The sequence below is a fragment of the Aethalodelphis obliquidens genome, unplaced genomic scaffold (genome assembly GCF_003676395.1).
Source record: "Aethalodelphis obliquidens isolate GAN/ISIS:26980383/991018 unplaced genomic scaffold, ASM367639v1 scaffold7, whole genome shotgun sequence".
NCBI classification, from domain to species: Eukaryota; Metazoa; Chordata; class Mammalia; order Artiodactyla; family Delphinidae; genus Aethalodelphis; species Aethalodelphis obliquidens.
In genome coordinates, this window is record NW_020837951.1 from 25,876,933 (window position 1) to 25,895,246 (window position 18,314).

Here is an 18,314-nt window from a genome sequence, read left to right on the forward strand (position 1 = left end):
GGCCCCTACCTGACACTGCCGCCGCTGCCCTCTTCTCCCTGTTACCTTGTTTTCTTTCTCTCGATTGTACTTCTAATCACCTGATCTACAGTACGTATGTATTGGTCGATTGGTTGGTTCTCCCCACTATCTGTGAGGGGTTTGTCTCAAACTTCTTAACTTGCATGGATGTTTGGATTTTATTTCATAACCAACGAGGGCATCTAAGTTTTCTTGGGGACTTCCGGCTCAGCTGGGCACGGAGTGTCTGCCCAAGACTCAGTATGAAAAATGTTAAGGGTCTGTGACAAAAGGCAGTCCTGCCATTGAACCAGCACGCGTCTCGGCCTCCTGAGGGTCGTGGCCAGTGTGCAGCACCAAGAACAGCAGCACTTAAGACTAGATTCATTCACTTAAATAGCTCATTTGAGTGCCTATGCGTGCAAGGTAATCTGCCACGCTCTGGGGACTCAAAATAAAATGATGGCTTCTGCTGGGACTTCCCTGGCAGTCCAGTGGCTAAGACTCCGCACTCACAGAGCAGGGGGCCCGGGTTCAATCCCTGGTCAGGGAACTAGATCCTGCATGCCACAACTAGAGCCCACATGCCGCAACTAAAAGATTCCGCACGCCACAACCAAAGATCCCACGTGTCGCAACAAAGACCCGGCACAGGCAAATAAATAAATAATTTTTTTAAAAATATGATATGCCCTTTAAAAAAAAATGATGGCCTCTGCCTTCAACAAGCTGATGGTCCTTATATGTGGAATCTAAAATATGACATAAAGGAACTTATCTACGAAACAGAAACAGACTCACAGACATAGAGAACAGACTTGTGGTTGCCAAGGGGGGTGGGGTGGGAGAAGCATGGACGGGGAGCTTGGGATTAGCAGATGCAAACCATTACATACAGAATGGATAAACAACAAGGTTCTACTATAGCACAGGGAACTATACTCAATATCCTGGGATAAACCACAATGGAAAAGAATAAGAAAAAGAATGTGTATATACATATGGAACTAAATCACTTTGCCATACAGCAGAAATTAACACAACACTGTAAATCAACTATAGTTCAACAACAAAAAAAGAAGTGGATGGTCTTGGGGGGGATGGAAAGTCAGACAGTTACAATAGAGTACGATCAGCTCTGAACTAAAGAGTGCCCAAAGATGTGAACAGAAAGCAGGTCCCTTAGCCAGGCAGGAAGAGTTAGGAAGATTCAAGTTTTCAAGGATGAGTAGGAATTAGCCAAGTGAATGGAATAAAGAGGAGGTCAGGTGAAAATAAGTGGAGGAGGACATTCCAGGAAGGAGGACTAGAAAGGCCTGGAGGGTGAGAGCAGGACCCTGTGCAGACAGGGCCTCCAGGACAGCTGCAGCGCAGAATGCAGCAGGGAGAAGGGGTGAGGAGTGACCCCGAGAGAAAGAGGGGCCCAAGTATCAGCTTTCCATGCTGAGCTTGAATCTACTGTGAAGGCAGAGCAGACAGCCACTGGAGGGTCTGAAGCAGGAACCAGGTGAGATAAAGGCTTCGCATCTGTACCCTTCCTAGGTCTATCGACTGCACCCAGAGCCCTGCCCCGTCTCTCAGATAGGGAAGGCAGCTTGGCATAAACGCATTCCCACCAGGAGAGAAAACCAAGCAGCAGCACGTTCCTTATGGATGGGGGACAGCAGCAGCTGCCTGAGACTCCATGCTTTGTGTTGTCAAGTAGAAAACACCAATGTGGTAACTCTTCCCCTCTGGATTTTACTAGCAGGTTGGAATTGTTCATTTGAAATTCAGTTCCTACTGTTTCAACTGAACACATTACATTTACATCTGGAATAGATTATGGTCCTACTACCTATGGGAAGGAACACCGGAAACCCAGGAGGCTACCTTTTCTGCTCCCTACCAACCCTCCATGTGCAAGAAAACACCAAGGAAGCACAGGAAACCAAGTGGTATGCCCACACGTTGGCAAACACCAAAAAGATGTAGGCTCCAGCCAAGATCTTGTGGTCTGTTGTTCAAATACAGCATCTCAGCAACATCCAAAAGGTTTCTGAATCTGTATTGTACTCCTTAATTTTAACACCCACGTGTCAACCCAAGGACACTTAATACATATTTCTTGGACTCAGACTCAACTCAATGGTCAAAATATTATCTTGTAAAGTGATTCAATATTCTCCTGGATTCATTAGTGTTTTATAAATGGTTTGTTTCGTCATAACAAATACTATATCTACTATATGTTAGGTATTTGACAGATACCAAGACCATCAGAGCTCACACTTCGAGGGTTCTCTGGTTCTTAGGGGACATTACTGAAACACATATGAAAATAAGTGCGTGCTCAAGGAACAGAGCCAACGCCCACGGGCATTTCTACCTGCTGTGAGCAGAAAGCCTGCAAGACACTGTGGGTCTGGGGTCAGAAAAAAAAAATCCGAATCTTGACTTACTGCTTTAAACCACTGTCACGATTATCTACAGAACACAACTTTCATTTTACATTTACAGGACATCTACTCTAGAAAGTGATGTCCAGAATATAATATGCCAGGTGTTTAGAATAGAAAGATGGGCCGTGGGCAGGACAAAAACCCTGTCCCTGATGAGCTCCCTTTCTGGTAATATCGTGGAGTTGGCAGAACGGACCACGTGTCCCCCGGCGAGGTCGGCCACGGCACTGTGGGGTTTCAGAGGAGGGAGAGCTGACTCATGTCTGGCATCACAGGAAACACCATGGAAGCGAAACGTGCACCTGGCTTTGAAGGACAAGCAGGGTCTGGACATGGGGAAGCAGAGGAAGGGAGGGGCAGCTGGGGGATGGGCACGGAGAATGCCGAGTGGGAATTTTTTTTTAATAGGCCAGGTAGAGCTGCTAGAGGTTCTCGAACAGGAGAATGATAGGACTCTCAACCTTGCTTAGAGTGGACTGAAGGGAGCAGTGTGCAGATGGGGTGGCTATGGTAATGGCTTGGGTAAGAGACGGGGAGGGGAGAGGAGGGGAGGGGTGGGTGTGAAAGGAAGTAAGGAGACGGAAACCACAGGACTGAGTAGGCAACGGATGGGATGTGGGTCCAAGGAGACCCGGATATGCAGTGGATTCTAGCTGGGTACCAAGAGCCCTGGCAGAGGGGCAGGCCCATGAGTTCCATTTTAGAACCTCCGCGGTGGAGGCTGAGTGGGCACCCAGGTGGAGAAAATAAAGAGCAGATGGAAAAGACGGTCTGGGGCTTAACCTGATTATGGCTGGACGTGGAGATTTTGGTGGCATCCTCAGAAAAGTGAGAGTTGGTTCCGTGTGTCCGTGAAGGGGGAGAGCGCAGAGGAGAGGACTGAGGACCAGACTGGGGTCTACATGATGGCAGCTGTCAGCGAAAACAGGGTAAAGAGATGGTATCATCAGAGAGGCCAGCGGAGAGCCTGAAACATACAGCAGGACCCAAACCACGGGAGGAGAGCTTCCCCGGGAGGAAGGTCAGCAGTTTTAAATGCCACGGACAAAAAAAAGAAGGATGAGGCAGGAGCAGAGGCCGTGGACTTGTTTGTCTGGAGTTGCTGTCCACCTCTGTAAGAGCCATTCCATTAGCACGCTGGAGCCAAAGCCACACTGCCAAGGATTCCAGAGAGGGCGGGGAGGAGAGGAGGCGGCAGCAGGTGTAAACAAGGGAGGAACGACTCCTTCCCAGAGAGAATGTCTCTGGGGTTGGCCAGCAGGTCACTTCATGAGTGGTTTCAATAAAACGCTGAAGGCAGAACACCGACTCTAGCAGTTTGAGAAGAGAACGAGTGGTGAGGAAGAATAAGTTGGGAGTATTGGTTCTTTTCAAGAGATCTGGAGGCTAAGATTGCAACTGCAGGAAATACTGCAGAAGTTCTTACCCAAGAATGGTTTTAATATTCAAAACACAGAGCACTCTCCCAGGGTTCATAGCGCTCCCTTTTCTAGACTCTCCAAGGGAACAATAACACATCTGAGAACGAAGATTTAGGGAGACTGTGTGACATCGTAGACAGAGCTGTGGAGTTAGGCCGACTCCACCCTCCTCCAACCCTGCCAGGTAGTAACTGTGACCTTTCTTAAGGCTATTTTCCTCCTTCCAAAAACAGCAGGAAGCTGGTTACGGAAGTTCCTATTTTATGGAACTGTTGTGTGGATTAAACGAGTATTCGTAAAGTACTAACAGACACGCAATAAATGACAGTTATCATTAATTTAAAATATATACTGATTAATGCCAATAATAAGAATGTCTAACTTTGGGACTTATCACTGCATTACACCCACTGATCAGGACATCAAGTGCAAGGGAGTTTCTTGTGTAGGTGGGTTCCATCAAGCCCCAAAGTCTAAAGAAATTTAAATCAACAGGACTCCTGATTAAGCACCACTTTGCAAACACTGAATTATTTTAGACTCCCAAGAAACAATTCATGATGTTGAGAGATTTCATTCAGCTTCCAAGGCAAGATGTGAAAGTATTTTTCCTTTTCCATTAAAAAAAAAAAAAATCCTCATCAATCTCTGGTTGTTGACAAATTATCATAAATTGACAAGAAATTTGCTTTTACTATGCTACTTTAATACTAAGATTTCTACAGTACTTTAGAATGTGAAAGCATTTTCATATGCTATCTCATTTTATCCACAAAATAACCCCAAAAAGTAGGCATCATTATTGTCTTACGTATAAGAAATCGTGGAAGGTCAATGATTTATCTCAGCCCACACGTGTGAGACGGAGGCAGTCAGGCCCTCTGCCTGAGGCTGCACATGCTGGATGGTCCACGGCTTCCAATGTGGGTGGTACTTCCTGGATTTGGACCTCAAACTCAGGTGTCCAACATCCCCGAGCAGACTCTTAAGGAAAGATGATCTGTACAAATAACTGGTTTTGGAAAGCTCATTCACTCCTCATTTTCACTAGCTCCAGCTGGGTTAAAATGGGTCCTCCTGGCATCTGCTCAATCAAAACGCACCCAGCGATACACAGGGAGAGTCACGCTCCGCACCAGTACTGCAGTGCGACCCTAAAATTACACTGGAAAAAAATCGTCCTGAGTTGGGGGAGTGCCTGAGGGGAGCCACGGCCACCAGACGTCCTGGAGCAGGACCTCTCGTCTCTCACATGCTGCTGACCTGTTGCTGTTAATCACCTTCACACCGCTTCGGGAGACAGGAAGCCCAGGGGTCACAGGAGAGATGCTCCACCCGGTCCACAGGGAGAGTCTGGGGCTGCGGGGGTGGGGCCGGTCTCCGTGCTGCTTAACGTATATGGCTTTACGTCACCAGCTCAAGCACGGTCACCTCCTTTTACTGGGATGATGATGATTAGTATAAACACCACCAATTTACTCAGTATATTATGAAAGCTGTTTTCTCATACACTGTTCTTGCCATCTCGCCATTTAGAAAATGTTAATTAAATAAATAAATAAAATCTTAAACCTGCCCTTGACTTAACACAGAACTACCACCCTTCCATCCCGTAGTTCTCACACACTCTTTTCTGCCCTGGCAACACACAGTGGGTGGACATCTATGTAGCCTACGTTCTTCCCTAGGGAGACTGTGATTTAGATAATATCCCAGAATATTAGAGAAGGCAGAAATGTAGTGAAAAGTACTGGGATAGAGGCACGTAATAATAAAGCCACTGAAACAAAAGGAAGAGAAAAAAATTCTATCCTGTATTTTAGCACTGAACTGAATCATTTTTTAGACCATCGTTTTTTTCCAGTCTTTCATTATATAGGTAACATAACCAAGATGCAAAAGTATACTGTAAATGTATCAGCAAAAATGGTCTTATTTTATTATTAACAATATACAGAAATTACTGATTTTAATGTGTTAGTTGGGAAGTTTACTTACACTTTACTGCCTGCCTTTAATTGAGTTATCACAATTGTTCCTTCTAACAGACACACTGGTGGCGTTATTCTTGTTTGCATGCAAGTTAGATGTGGATTTCTCCATCTTTCCTTCTCTGTATTCCTAATTAAAAACTTCCCCATGGGCAACATTTTAAAATACTGTTAAATCAGAGTAACAGGAAAATCACAATTCACAAGTACAATATAATAATTTGTGACACCACAGCTATTAACTCTAGCTCCTCACTCCATTTATTCACTCTTAGCTTTGGGACAGACAAGGTAAACACTGCAGCTATCCGCAACTTCTACCAACTTGGTTGTGACCCCATGCCTGTCTCTTTCACTCAAGAAAGTGCCTTGGAAAACCTATAAGTCAACTGATGTTATAGAGGGATAAATCGGAATAAGCTCAAATTTATTTTTAAAAATAAATTGATAGGGGCTTCCCTGGTGGCACAGTGGTTGAGAGTCCGCCTGCCGATGTGGGGGACATGGGTTCGTGCCCCGGTCCAGGAAGATCCCACGTGCCGCGGAGCGGCTGGGCCCGTGAGCCATGGCCCCTGAGCCTGTGCGTCCGGAGCCTGTGCTCTGCAACGGGAGAGGCCACAACAGTGAGAGGCCCGCGTACCACAAAAAAAAAAAAAAAAAAAATTGATAATTTCAAAAAGATACATGCACCCTTATGTTCACAGCAGCACTATCCACAATAGCCAAGACATGGAAGCAACCTAAATGTCCATCAACAGAGGAATGGATAAAGAAGATGTGGTATATTTATACAACGGAATATTACTCGGCCATAAAAAAAGAATGAAATAATGCCATTTGCAGCAACATGGATGGACCTAGAGATTATCAAACTAAGTGAAGTAAGTCAGAAAGAGAAAGACAAATACCAAATCACTTATATGTGGAAGATAAAACACGACACAGGGACCTCCCTGGCAGTCCAGTGGTTAAAACTCTGTGCTTCTAATGCAGGAGACGGAGGTTCAATCTCCGGTTGAGGAAATAAGATCCCACATGCCGTGCACAGTGTGGCCAAAAAGTACAAAAAAAAAAAATTAAAAAAAAAAATAAAATATAACACAAAGGAACTTATCTACAAAATAGAAACAGATTCACAGACATAGAGAATGGACCTGTGGTTGCCAAGGGGCAGGGGGTTGGGGGAGGGACAGAGTGGGAGGTTGGGGTCAGCAGATGTAAGCTGTTATATACAGAACAGATAAACAAGGTCCTACTGCACAGCAAAGGGAACTATATTCAATATCCTGTGATAAACCATAGTGGAAAAGAATATTAAAAAACAATGTATATCTATGCATAAGTGAATCACTCTGCTGTACAGCAGAAATTAACACAACCTTGTAAACCAATCATACTTCAATATAAAAAAAAGTAAATCAGATTTGTGGTTAATAGAGATAACCTTGAAAACAGATTGGGAAAGCTTGAGATTAGAGCCAGGAAGACCGGTGGAAATCAGAGGAAGTACAAGGTGAGGGTTATTCAGCGCTGGGGTCTGGCGGGTTGAAACCAGAGAAGGACAAAGGAGGCAGAGACACGAGGATGCAGGAGAAAGCCCCTTTGAAATGGCTAGGCCTAGGATCTGGGTTGGCTAGACGAGGGATCGGTAGTGGTCAGAGAGAATTTACGGGTTTGAGATGCTGGAAGTAGAGTGCCTACGGTGAGTCCAGCCACAGATGAAGGGTGGCGGAACACAGTCAGGAAGACGTGAATCTCTCTAGCTGAAGAAACCAAACATCCACTGAGTCATGACCACTGAGTCTAGTATACTGAAATTCCAGAGCACGACGGTCATGGCTGAGGTAAAAAGGCAGGCTGTGAGCCTGGCACTGAGTTCACTGAGGAAGCTGAAGGAACATTCCAGAAGATAAGAAGGAAATAAGCAGAGAGCAGACACTTGAAAAGTGAAGGAAGCAAAAATGTTCTCAACAGGTAGCAGCAAGTAAGGACTGCACCCACTCTTCTTCTTGGCCGCTTGGAGCAAAGGGATTAGTCGCTTCGGTCACAGAGAGTTGAGAGGGAGATGGAGTTGCCATGGGGGGCGGTAGGGGGCAAAGCTAGTTAGCTGGAGGAGGGAGGTGTGACCAAGGAAACGTGCAACATCATGGTGCACACAGCACAATTCCACGGGCTTTTTCCAAACATCGTGTGACACAGCTGAGCTCGCAGTCACTAAAATTCCCAGGCTTTTTCACACATAAACTACTGTTTTGTCTGTCTGTTTTCCTTGTGTGTGGTTTATTCTGCCGCCCTAATTCACATCAAGAAATATTTATTGAATGGCCTGCCAAGTGCTAAGACTCTGAAATAGTCCTTGACCTCAGAGAGCACACACTTTAGTTGTGGAGACAGATATGATAACCGACAATTATAAGAATATTTGGCAAGTCTAGTAATGGAAGTGAATACAAAGGTCAGAAGCTACCCAACATGTTTTATATTTATTCCCTAACAAAATCTCATTTTCAGCTCATTACTCTGAACAGTCTAGACAGTCTGTAATCTTGATTTTGTCATTTAACTATGGACCATTTGCCAGTATTTCAAATGTATTAAGTCTTAAGCAGTAGGAAGAGAGACTTTACTTAAATAATTTTTTAGAAGGTGAATGAGCCTTTAAGGTGAAATAAATGAGTGAAATTTTGATTGGCGAAACCTCAAAGGCCTTATATAATTCTGAGACTCCCATCTTAAACACATATATCACATTCACACAAAAATTCTTGAAGCCTTTAAGTACTCAATGTTTATGATTTGAAGGGGAATCATTTTTGTTGGTTTGTTTTGAGATATGGACCCTCACATTTTAAAACTATGGTGAGTCAAATAGTGATAGAATCTTCCAAGTAAAGACAAAAACATGAAAAAAAAGTCGTTTGTATACTGTGGTCCCAGTTTTAGAAAAAAATTAAAATAACAAAACAGAGCCTGTCTGTATATGCAAAGAAGAAACATCTAGATGATTCTACAGCAGACTGTTATTAAATTCTTTTGGATGCAGAGAGGCTGGCATTATGGGTGGCCCTCACATTTTATGTTATGTACTGCCATAAAGCTGTTCTTTAATCCTAAGTAGGTATTACTCTTGTCGTCAGGAGGAAAAATCTATGCAGACGTCTTCAAAAGGGATAAGTACCTCCCATGACTAGTTTTAATGCACATTCATTCTTGAAGACTTACAGGTATCAACATCAGGCACCCATAGCTCAAAAGTACCCTCCCACTGCCAAAGGGGACAGGGACCTCGCTGCTGGTCTTCCCTGTTTAGCCCAGCTTCTTAACAATGAAAAGACCTCTCCCTGGTGTTAATTACCCCTACAGTTTGGTTCTACCTCCCTCATCTCGCCAACTATCCTCCCAATAACTTCCCTACACACCCTCCACTCTAGCCAGACTGGTCTTCTTGCCATCCCAGGAACCATTCTTTAAGTTTGGTCACTTCTGATACTCCTCCCACCTGGAACAGACTTCGATCTGCCCATAAAAAAATCCTACTCGCCCTTCAAGGCCCAGCCTGAGTCCCACCTCTTCCAAGAAGCCCTCCAGGATTCATCAATTCCTTCTCTTCTCCATGGCTGCAGCCAATAAAATCCAAATGCAAAATTTCTCACTTGTTATATTCTGCTCTTCTAATTAACTCTACGTATTTATTAACTTAAGCTCTAACTGTCAATCAACAATAAAATTTGGCTTTATTTTCCTTTGGAAGATTCCAGGGCCCCCAGACATGTAAGAATAGGTTTCATCTTCTCCACTCTGGCTCATTTATGCATGTGTGTTTCTGCTGCGACTCTTTGATGAAATGGCACAAAGGTTAAGGGCATAAGCTTTGGGTTCAGACAAGGTCCACCACATACATGTTTTATGACTTTGGGACTCATCATTTCAGTCTCAGTTTCCTTCTCTGTAAAATGAGACTAATAATAATATGTAATTCTGATTCATCAGACATATTAAATCTGATGGCAAATTTAAGGCAGTCAGCCGAAGTAAATAAAAATTATGATTAATTTTACCACTTCAGAATTAAACCAAGAGACGACAGCCAGAAACCTTATAATAACCCAGAATGGATGACTTTCAAACTGGTCATGGAGAAAAAAGTAACTAGGAGTGCTAAAAATCAAGGACTCCGGGAAAGGTTGAGAAGGTCATCCTGTGTTGCCCGATGGGGCAATCACAACAGCTCTGGTGGAGGGCTCACAGCACATGAACGTAAGAGATGACATAGGAGGTGGCTTCCATGAGGCAGGTAAGAATATTTTGTGTCCCCGAGGAAGCTGGAGAGCGTAGCCCTGGAATGACTTCTCCAAGAGCAGTGTACAGGTAAATAAAACCTTAGCTGAGCCCTGTACTCTTAGCCAAACACCTCTTTTGGGTTGACCCTGACGACTATGAAACTACTTACAAAACAGAGGAGCACTCTGGCAGGAACACGTCCCTTCCTGGGCATAAACAGCAAGGGACTGACTTCAGTAAAAGGCAAGCAGACCCAACTTACCTGAACCTTTCACGTCAGTCTGGCCAGTCTTTATCTTGCCGTTTTTGATTAAGTACCACCACTGGAATTTTTCAATAGGATATTATTTAGGATTATGAATGAATTAAGAAAATGTGTACATCATTTGGACATGCTGGGCCACACCACCAAAACTCACATAATTTATTTTAAAAAATAAATAATAGCTGCTTCAAGAAGGTTATTTCTAGCAACTTCTCATCTCGGCTCTTAAAAACAATTCTTTTTCACATGGCCATCTTGCCCGGGACATACCCTCTGCTCCAGCAAAGCTGCCCCAGGATATCTACCTCTGAATCACGGCTCACACACACTAGTCCTCCCAGATCCAATACCCTTCCCTCTGTTTGTATAAAATCCTCTAGTGCAGAACAGTATTTGGAAGAGAGGAGAGGACCTATGAATCATAAGAAGTCTCAAAAGAGTTTAAGGGATTTTATATTCAATAAAATTGCACTAAAATATCTAGCTCTGGTTCCAGGGGGAAAAAAAAATCAAGGTGGGCAATGATAAGACAAAAAATCTTCCTTTCGAAAAAGACCCGAGATAATTTTGGATGATTTGCCTAACAATTGAATATATTTTCTGCCAAAGAATAAAGTAAATTTCTTCTTCCTTTTAGATACTTCCCACAACTGAGGTTCTGGAGGACTTTAAGGTAACCTCCAACCAAGAAATGCAAAAGTCAGCTGCGGAATTATGAAGCAAATTCTGGTGTTGCTAGGAACTAGCTCTGAATGAGTTGGGTAGTATATGCTTGTACTTCTGAGGAACAAATGTTTTTCTTGGCATGGGAAGAGGGAGATGGGCGAGTTGACTGAGTTCCCAGGACATGGAAAGCTTATATTTGAAATGTTTTTCAATCCTTGGCACATGAAACTGTGGCGAATTCAGAAAGTCACAGAAATCTCAGGCAGGTGGGTTTCTTGGGAAGGGTCTGTCACATGATATTCGACTACAGGGTAGTGATAATTTCGGAGGCTCCCTATTTGCTGATGAGGGCAAGGTCTATAATTTAACCGCTGAAGACTTTTGGATGTCTAATAGAAGATGCGGAATCATCTGTACCACTTTGCACCACTGGAGTTACAGAATTCTTAAGTCTTTATAGGAGAAATGCCACTCCTCATAATAAGCACTAAAATAAACTCTAGATCAGATTTTAGTGTAGAAATTCTGAAGTCAAAAAAGGGAAGGTTAGTATTCTCTGGCCAGATAATTTTGAGACCAGCAGAACCTATTAAACAATAACGGCCAAGGGCTTCCCTGGTGGCACAGTGGTTAAGAATCCTCCTGCCAATGCAGGGGACACGGGTTCGAGCCCTGGTCCGGGAAGATCCCACATGCCGCGGAGCAACTAAGCTCGTGTGCCACAACTACTGAGCCTGCGCTCTAGAGCCTGCGGGCCACAATTACTGAGCCCACGTGCCACAACTACTGAAGCCTGTGCGCCTAGAGCCCATGCTCTGCAACAAGAGAAGCCACCGCAATGAGAAGCCCATGCAGCGCAACGAAGAGTAGCCCCCGCTCACCGCAACCAGAGAAAGCCCGCACACAGCAACAAAGACCCAACGCAGCCAAAAATAAATAAAAAATTAATTAATGACGGCCAAGCCACTGAAATTATGCCTTGTATCCCACGTGCTATAAACGACGTAGATCTTTGTATTTCACAATTATTCACTCAGGAGTCATTTTTAAAGAAACCACTCTTCTTTCTTTCACCCCAAGAGAAATCCGACTGCAACTGGAACCTGTGTGGAAGGGGTCTGATGCCCTAGCAACTAACTGGATCCTCTTAAAGGTTGAATTTTATGTCTGACCTATTTGGAAATCTGAAAAGCTTCTCTTCAAAAAGGAGGCATCTCAGATCTTAATTTTTAAGTGTCAAGTATTGCTGCAGTCAAGGTTAAATGAATTGATAGTTTGGCGCCAGACTCAATACAATTCTTAGAGAAGATTTTCTTTCAAGCATAAGTGTAATTCACACAATAACAGTTTTAAAGCTCTACTTAATGCCCTATATTTCATATATGAAACAAAGAATATATTTAGGTCAAGTTATATTTTAAGTGACATCTAGAAAGAGTCTATATGTTAAATATAAAGGTCTATAATGACATTTATTAAAGACAGGATTAATTTCATGGGTATTGCTGTAATTTTTCCCACCAGTCATCTATGGCAGGGTTCAGCAACATGCAATCCATGGGCCAAATCCAGCCTCCCCTGCTTTTGCACATAAAGTTTTATTGGAACACAGCCATGTCCATCTGTTTACATATTGTCTACGGCTGCTTTCACATTACAGTGGCACTGTTAACTGGTTCTACCAGAGACTCTACGGCCCACAAAGCTGAAAGTATTTTTGATCTGGCCCTTTACAGAAAAAGTGTGCCAATCCTTGATTTATGGCTTGTAGAAATTAACCACTACAAGTCTCCTCTAACCCATATATTATGTTAAAAGGCTGGTGGGCAAAATTTTCAGGGAGAGTAAAAGATTTTTACTAATCTATGAGTTTTGTGGGTCAGTTTCACTCTACAGCTTCTCCGAACTGGATTTAACAGCAACCAAACACTGTATGGTTTTTGTTTTGTTTTGTTTTGTTTTTTGCAGTACGCGGGCCTCTCACTGTTGCGGCCTCTCTTGTTGTGGAGCACAGGCTCCGGACGCGCAGGCTCAGCGGCCATGGCTCATGGGCCCAGCCGCTCCGCGGCATGTGGGATCTTCCCGGACCGGGGCACGAACCCGTGTCCCCTGCGTCGGCAGGCGGACTCTCAACCACTGCGCCACCAGGGAAGCCCACACTGTATGTTTTTTGACACAGACGCAGAGAACAAGCTAGTCCATTCCAGGGTCAAATGATTATGTGCGCTTGCTCCAAGGCGCTCTGCTACCAGGTAACCACACTGGTAATGCCCATCTCCCCAGTGCCACCACACTTCCTGTCTCCTCCTGAGTACTGGAAAGGCTTACACCCTGTCTCAAACTTCAGTTTCCCACTTCTGTACAGAAGGTCTCGTTATCCAGGGAACAATGATAAAGTTGGAAACACTCTTTGGTCAAGGAAGATCGTTTCCTCCTGGCAGACTGATGTGTCAGAAAGCTTCTCTCAGAGCAATCCCTAAGGTTTCATCTTTGGATCGTCTGTCTTTTGAACTTGCCTCTTAAATGGAAATGAAATTAACTTACCGCTGTGCAGCTTGGTCCTGTGGAGTCAGTCAGACAGGCTAGGAGACTCGGTACAATTAACTGAACTGAAAACCGTGATGCCTCCAAGAAATCGTTGGTCAGTTACGAGAAGTCAGTATTTAATAAGGATCTACCTAACTATTCCCACTGGAAAATTAGGGGACAGAACCAACAGCATATCCAAAAGGTCAAATGAACACCAAGAAGATCATCAATCGACGAGAAATCAGAGTAGGGCTGGGGCTGGTACATGTCAGTCTTTAGAAGAAGTTAAACTCAGAGACTGGTAGACAGAAGCAGACAAGGAAGAAATCCTTCCAAGCTCCCAGCAGAGCTTCTTCAGATGCATGGAAGTGGAAATGAAGGCGGAAGATGCTGGGGACAGCAAGTACAGAGATGGCTGGAAACGTAAGTATTTGTTGGAGAGACCACTAAGGATGGAGAATGTGGGACTGAGTGGTGAACTCTGAATGCAACGCAGAGGACTTGGATTTTGACATGAGAAGTGCCTGTGGTTTTCTGATGAGAGATGCCTTGATAAAAATAGTGCTTATCAAATATTATTCTAGAGATTAGAACCGAGAAGCCAAATGAAAAGTTGTAACAGAAAATTCTTCTCTTAAAAAAAAAAAAAAATCACAAAGCTCCTTACATTTTTCTACCAATTCATACTAGCAAAGACTTCTCTGCTGGGTGGGCTACAATGAGATCTATCTTACAAGGGGAAGGATTTCATGACCGAAAGTTCTTGCTGTTTTCCCTAGGCTGCCATAGGGCACAGACTGAAAAACTATCTAATTCTCACACACCTTATTTATTTTTTGCACCTGGTCTTCGTGTCCGATTTTTGTTTTAAGCGTACCACGCTAGCTACTTCCCTAAAACAGGCCATTCTGTACAGCATAACTGGACAGAGAGAAGAAATAAAATCAGCTATTCTTTAGGGGAAATTCGAGGGAGGAAAAAGATGGAACGTCACCAGTGGCCTGACTTCTTACTAAGGATAGAGCTGAATTTTAAATTACACATCCACTGCCCAGGCACTGTGGAGCTACTCAGGCCTAAACAAATCTCATAATGAAACGACACTGCTCTAGTTTCTTTCTTGTTTTATAGATGTACGTATATGTGTGTTTTTCTGTACTGAAAGCACAGACTCGGAGAAAGCCTGAAAAAACCCAGTCCTCTATTTTATATGGCAGAAAGAACCCAGTAAACACAAACACAGCAGAGCACTTCCTCTTGTTGACAACCTTATGATTTCCCCTTAATGCAGTTTAGAACAGCAATTAAGTGTCATTTCCCATTATCTTATACACGGAATCAGCACTGCTTTTCTTTCCAACCGCCAATCATGAAGGACATATAGAGGATCCACGTGCTGGTGAGACATGTCAAGACGGATAGCCCAGAGCCTAAGAGCTCTGTTTATGTCCAGAACAGGTGTGCGGCCAGGCAGTGGGAGCGAAATCACCCCTCCACCTTCTCACATCTGCCTTCCCAGCCTCCCTCCCTCATAGGGCTCCCCTCTGCACTGCGAGGGAGAGCAGCTAGGGAAGAACCTTCCTGTTCAGCCCGTTTCCTTCTGCCGGAGAACGCTGGCTCGCTCGCAAGACTGCAAGCATTTGACCACTGCACACAGCAGCGAGCGTGTCCAGTCGTTTTATTCACATCCCTCACTAGGGGATCAGAAAGCCAAGGACACACTGGTGATTTCCCTGGTTTTATAGATCTCTACTCCCCCCGAGGCCTGCAACACATTTTTGGTTCTTGTGTTCAGAGCGCCCTGGCATCTGCAGTGTGGGAAACCTTAACTGAGGGCCAATGGCCCTACAGCTTCCCCCTATTAAAATGTGCAACTGGATTTCACATGCGTGTTTCAAACACCATTCAAGGCGTGATTTACAGGCTACTGTCTAGCCCCACGGCTGTTTTTTCGTCCCCCAGATGTAGCCACTTCTAGGAATCCACCACTCAGCTCCCTAGCAGACAGCCTTCCCATTTTCAACCTCTTCCATCATTCTTGGGCATCCAAAACCTTGCAAGACCTACATCAGAAGGATTCAAGAAAGTATCTTTTGAACGGACACACTATTAATTTTTCTTTCCACTCTATCCATTCATGAGAACAGCCCATTTGATGCCTTTTTTCTGTTTACCCCACCTTAAACCTTTGGGTTTACCTCACCCAAATTAAACAAATCACTGTGGACCCACTGACCCAGGTTATTTATATACATTAAAAACAGCACAGGTCCAATGAGTTCTGTGTAGGCCTCCCTAACGAGTTGTCACCCAGAGCTTTCACATTCATTGTGTTCTTTCTTTAGAAGAAGAAAGAAAAACACTTTTATATGTTGCCAAATTACCTCCCTGGGGCTGAACAGACTATCGGTGTTATGCAGAGAGTTACTCAATATCATTATCATCATGTCTCTGCGACCACCCTCCTCCCAGGGTCCTAACCTAGTCTAGCTTCCAAGAACCTGAAATCAGCCCCAAAAAGGTTAGGCTTCAGGCTTAGGGCTGTGGTTAGTTCAATACCATGCTGATAATACCCTCTAAACATTTGATTTTAAGCTGCTGGGTGGCCAGAATGGCACTGTATCCATTTATGATTCTTCTGTGCGTTGCACACCTACTGGCAGAAAGTACAGACTCAGGAAGTTGACTGAACTCTTCTTCAGCCTACACAGAGGGAGGCAAGCCATGCAGTGAGTAGTCTGCGGGATTCCCTTGTCCTGAGACTAAGACCCATCTTCCAAGGGGGGCGGGGGGGGGGGGAGGACAAAGGGAAAAGAAGGTACAACATGGAGAGAAATGTCCCAGGAAAAGCCTTTGCTGGGAATGGTGTTTGGATGTATCAATTTCACCCAAATGGTTCCACAAGTGTAGCTTCCATTTCAGATGAAAGCAATTCATTGACAATCATGTGAAACAAGACCTTACAATTTACATCAAATTCTATTTTGCCTTTTGTTGCAATATACCAATCTCTTACAAAGAACAGAATCTCAAGGTGCAAAGGGGACACCTTCTGTGGCCTTTCACATGTGCTCCCCCCATCTCCTCTCCACCCCTCACTCTGAGACTCTTAAGTTTTCCTGGAAAACAACAACAAACACAGGCTAAACTGCCACACAACAGCTGAGGAGACAGCGCGCTCACTTCATTCATTACAACAAGCCTTCATTGTTAAACAGAAGTCCGTCAAGACAGGAATACCGGCAAGGAGTTATTGTGTCTAAGCTGGTGTTTACTGATATGCAAAGGAAAGGCCACCAAGTTCTACAACTCAGCAATGACAGCTTTTAATCCCAGGACTTACCTTTTCTTTTCCTCCCACTTGTCTTCGCCCAGACCTTGTGAATGAAGATTCCTCATTTACTCTTTTGCTATTTGGATAACCAGCCCACATGGACATGTTGGGCTGTCAGATCTTCAGGTTACCTTGAGGATTCTATCTTTTTAAACCCTTACATTAAAAATAACCCCAAATTCATACGTGTCATAAATGGTCTCAAAAGCCAAAACTGCAATCAAAGGATGTAAAGTGCTGAATAACATGACCATTTATTAAATACCTACATGTGTCAGGTGTTGTGTTAGGCATTTTACACATGTACCTTTTCTCATTAATCTCTCAAGGCCATCATGAAGTAGGTATCATTATCCAATTTGTCATGAGTCTAGGAAGCTAAGATTGCCCAGGAAAACACAACTGGCATTGAGAGAAGTAAGATTCAAAGCCAAGCCTTTGTTCCAAAGAGCCCCTGAACTTTCTTGCCAGCCCACTAAGTTCCTCTCAAGGACCTAGTAGCAGACCTTGGGAAACAGTCCATTCCGTGACCTGGGAAGTATTCAGGCTAGGGGGTAGATAACTGGTTACCAGAGATGCCGCAGAAGGGATTCTAGCACGAGAGGCTCACGGAAGAGAGCAGCTCTCAGGTCTTCTACATCACTAAGAATCTCCAGACTCCCTCCTCTCCGAAGCACAGAGATTCTGCAGTCATCTGAGGTGAGCTGAGTAATCAACACCTTCTGTTTCTTGGGCGGATCGAAACAACAAGCCGTCCTTTGCTCGCTCTGCCACACCCGCCATCTCTCGCTCTCGTTCTCTTGCTCCTACAGCTTTAGTTACACTGCCAGCGAGGAGACCCCTTCCAGGGCTTCCCAGCTTTAGTCTGAAGCTTCCAAAAGTGGGCAGTTACACCCTCCTTCCAAATGACGCTTCCTCGACATCCTTCAGCCATTAACAGAAATCACTACGTTACCCCTAAATTCTCTTGTGACCCCATCAGACACATGCCGCCACCCACTCACCCATTCCAGTCCCTCTGAATTCTGTCCTTAACGTACACATCTGGCACCCCGAACACTTCACAGCACACGTATTTTTTAGGACAAGACAGGATATCAATAAGTAAAAAAGTCAACGAAGAAAGAAATCTGCCTGGTATTCATCCTCCTCCTTGCTCACAACCACGGCGGAAGGATCCAACACGAACCCATCACACACGTGCTCTTTTCACAAGCAGCGGGCACACCAGTGCAGGGGCGTCTGGCCTCAGCACCGAACAGATGCTCACCGAGTTCACTTCACCCTCCAACTCCAATGTCTATACTGTTCCAACCTTTTCCCGTTTCTTCCTTCACTTGAACCGCCACGTTTTCGTGTCAGATTTTCCTCTAGAAAGAAGGATGG

At 44.3% G+C, this 18,314-nt stretch overlaps 1 protein-coding gene across 13 annotated transcripts in view; it reads right to left on the reverse strand.

Moving 5' to 3' along the window:
* ZNF462 (zinc finger protein 462) overlaps positions 1-18,314 on the reverse strand; it is a 143,311-nt gene that overhangs the window by 49,595 nt on the left and 75,402 nt on the right. Inside the window, exon 8 of one of the 13 annotated variants that reach the window (XM_027105303.1) lies at positions 13,192-18,298. The exons of the other annotated variants lie outside the window; for them this stretch is intronic. Coding sequence (XP_026961104.1) covers positions 18,204-18,298 — 95 coding nt within the window. The 3' untranslated portion in view covers positions 13,192-18,203. Of the gene's footprint in view, positions 1-13,191; positions 18,299-18,314 lie in introns of those variants that run through there. 13 annotated transcript variants of the gene reach the window in all.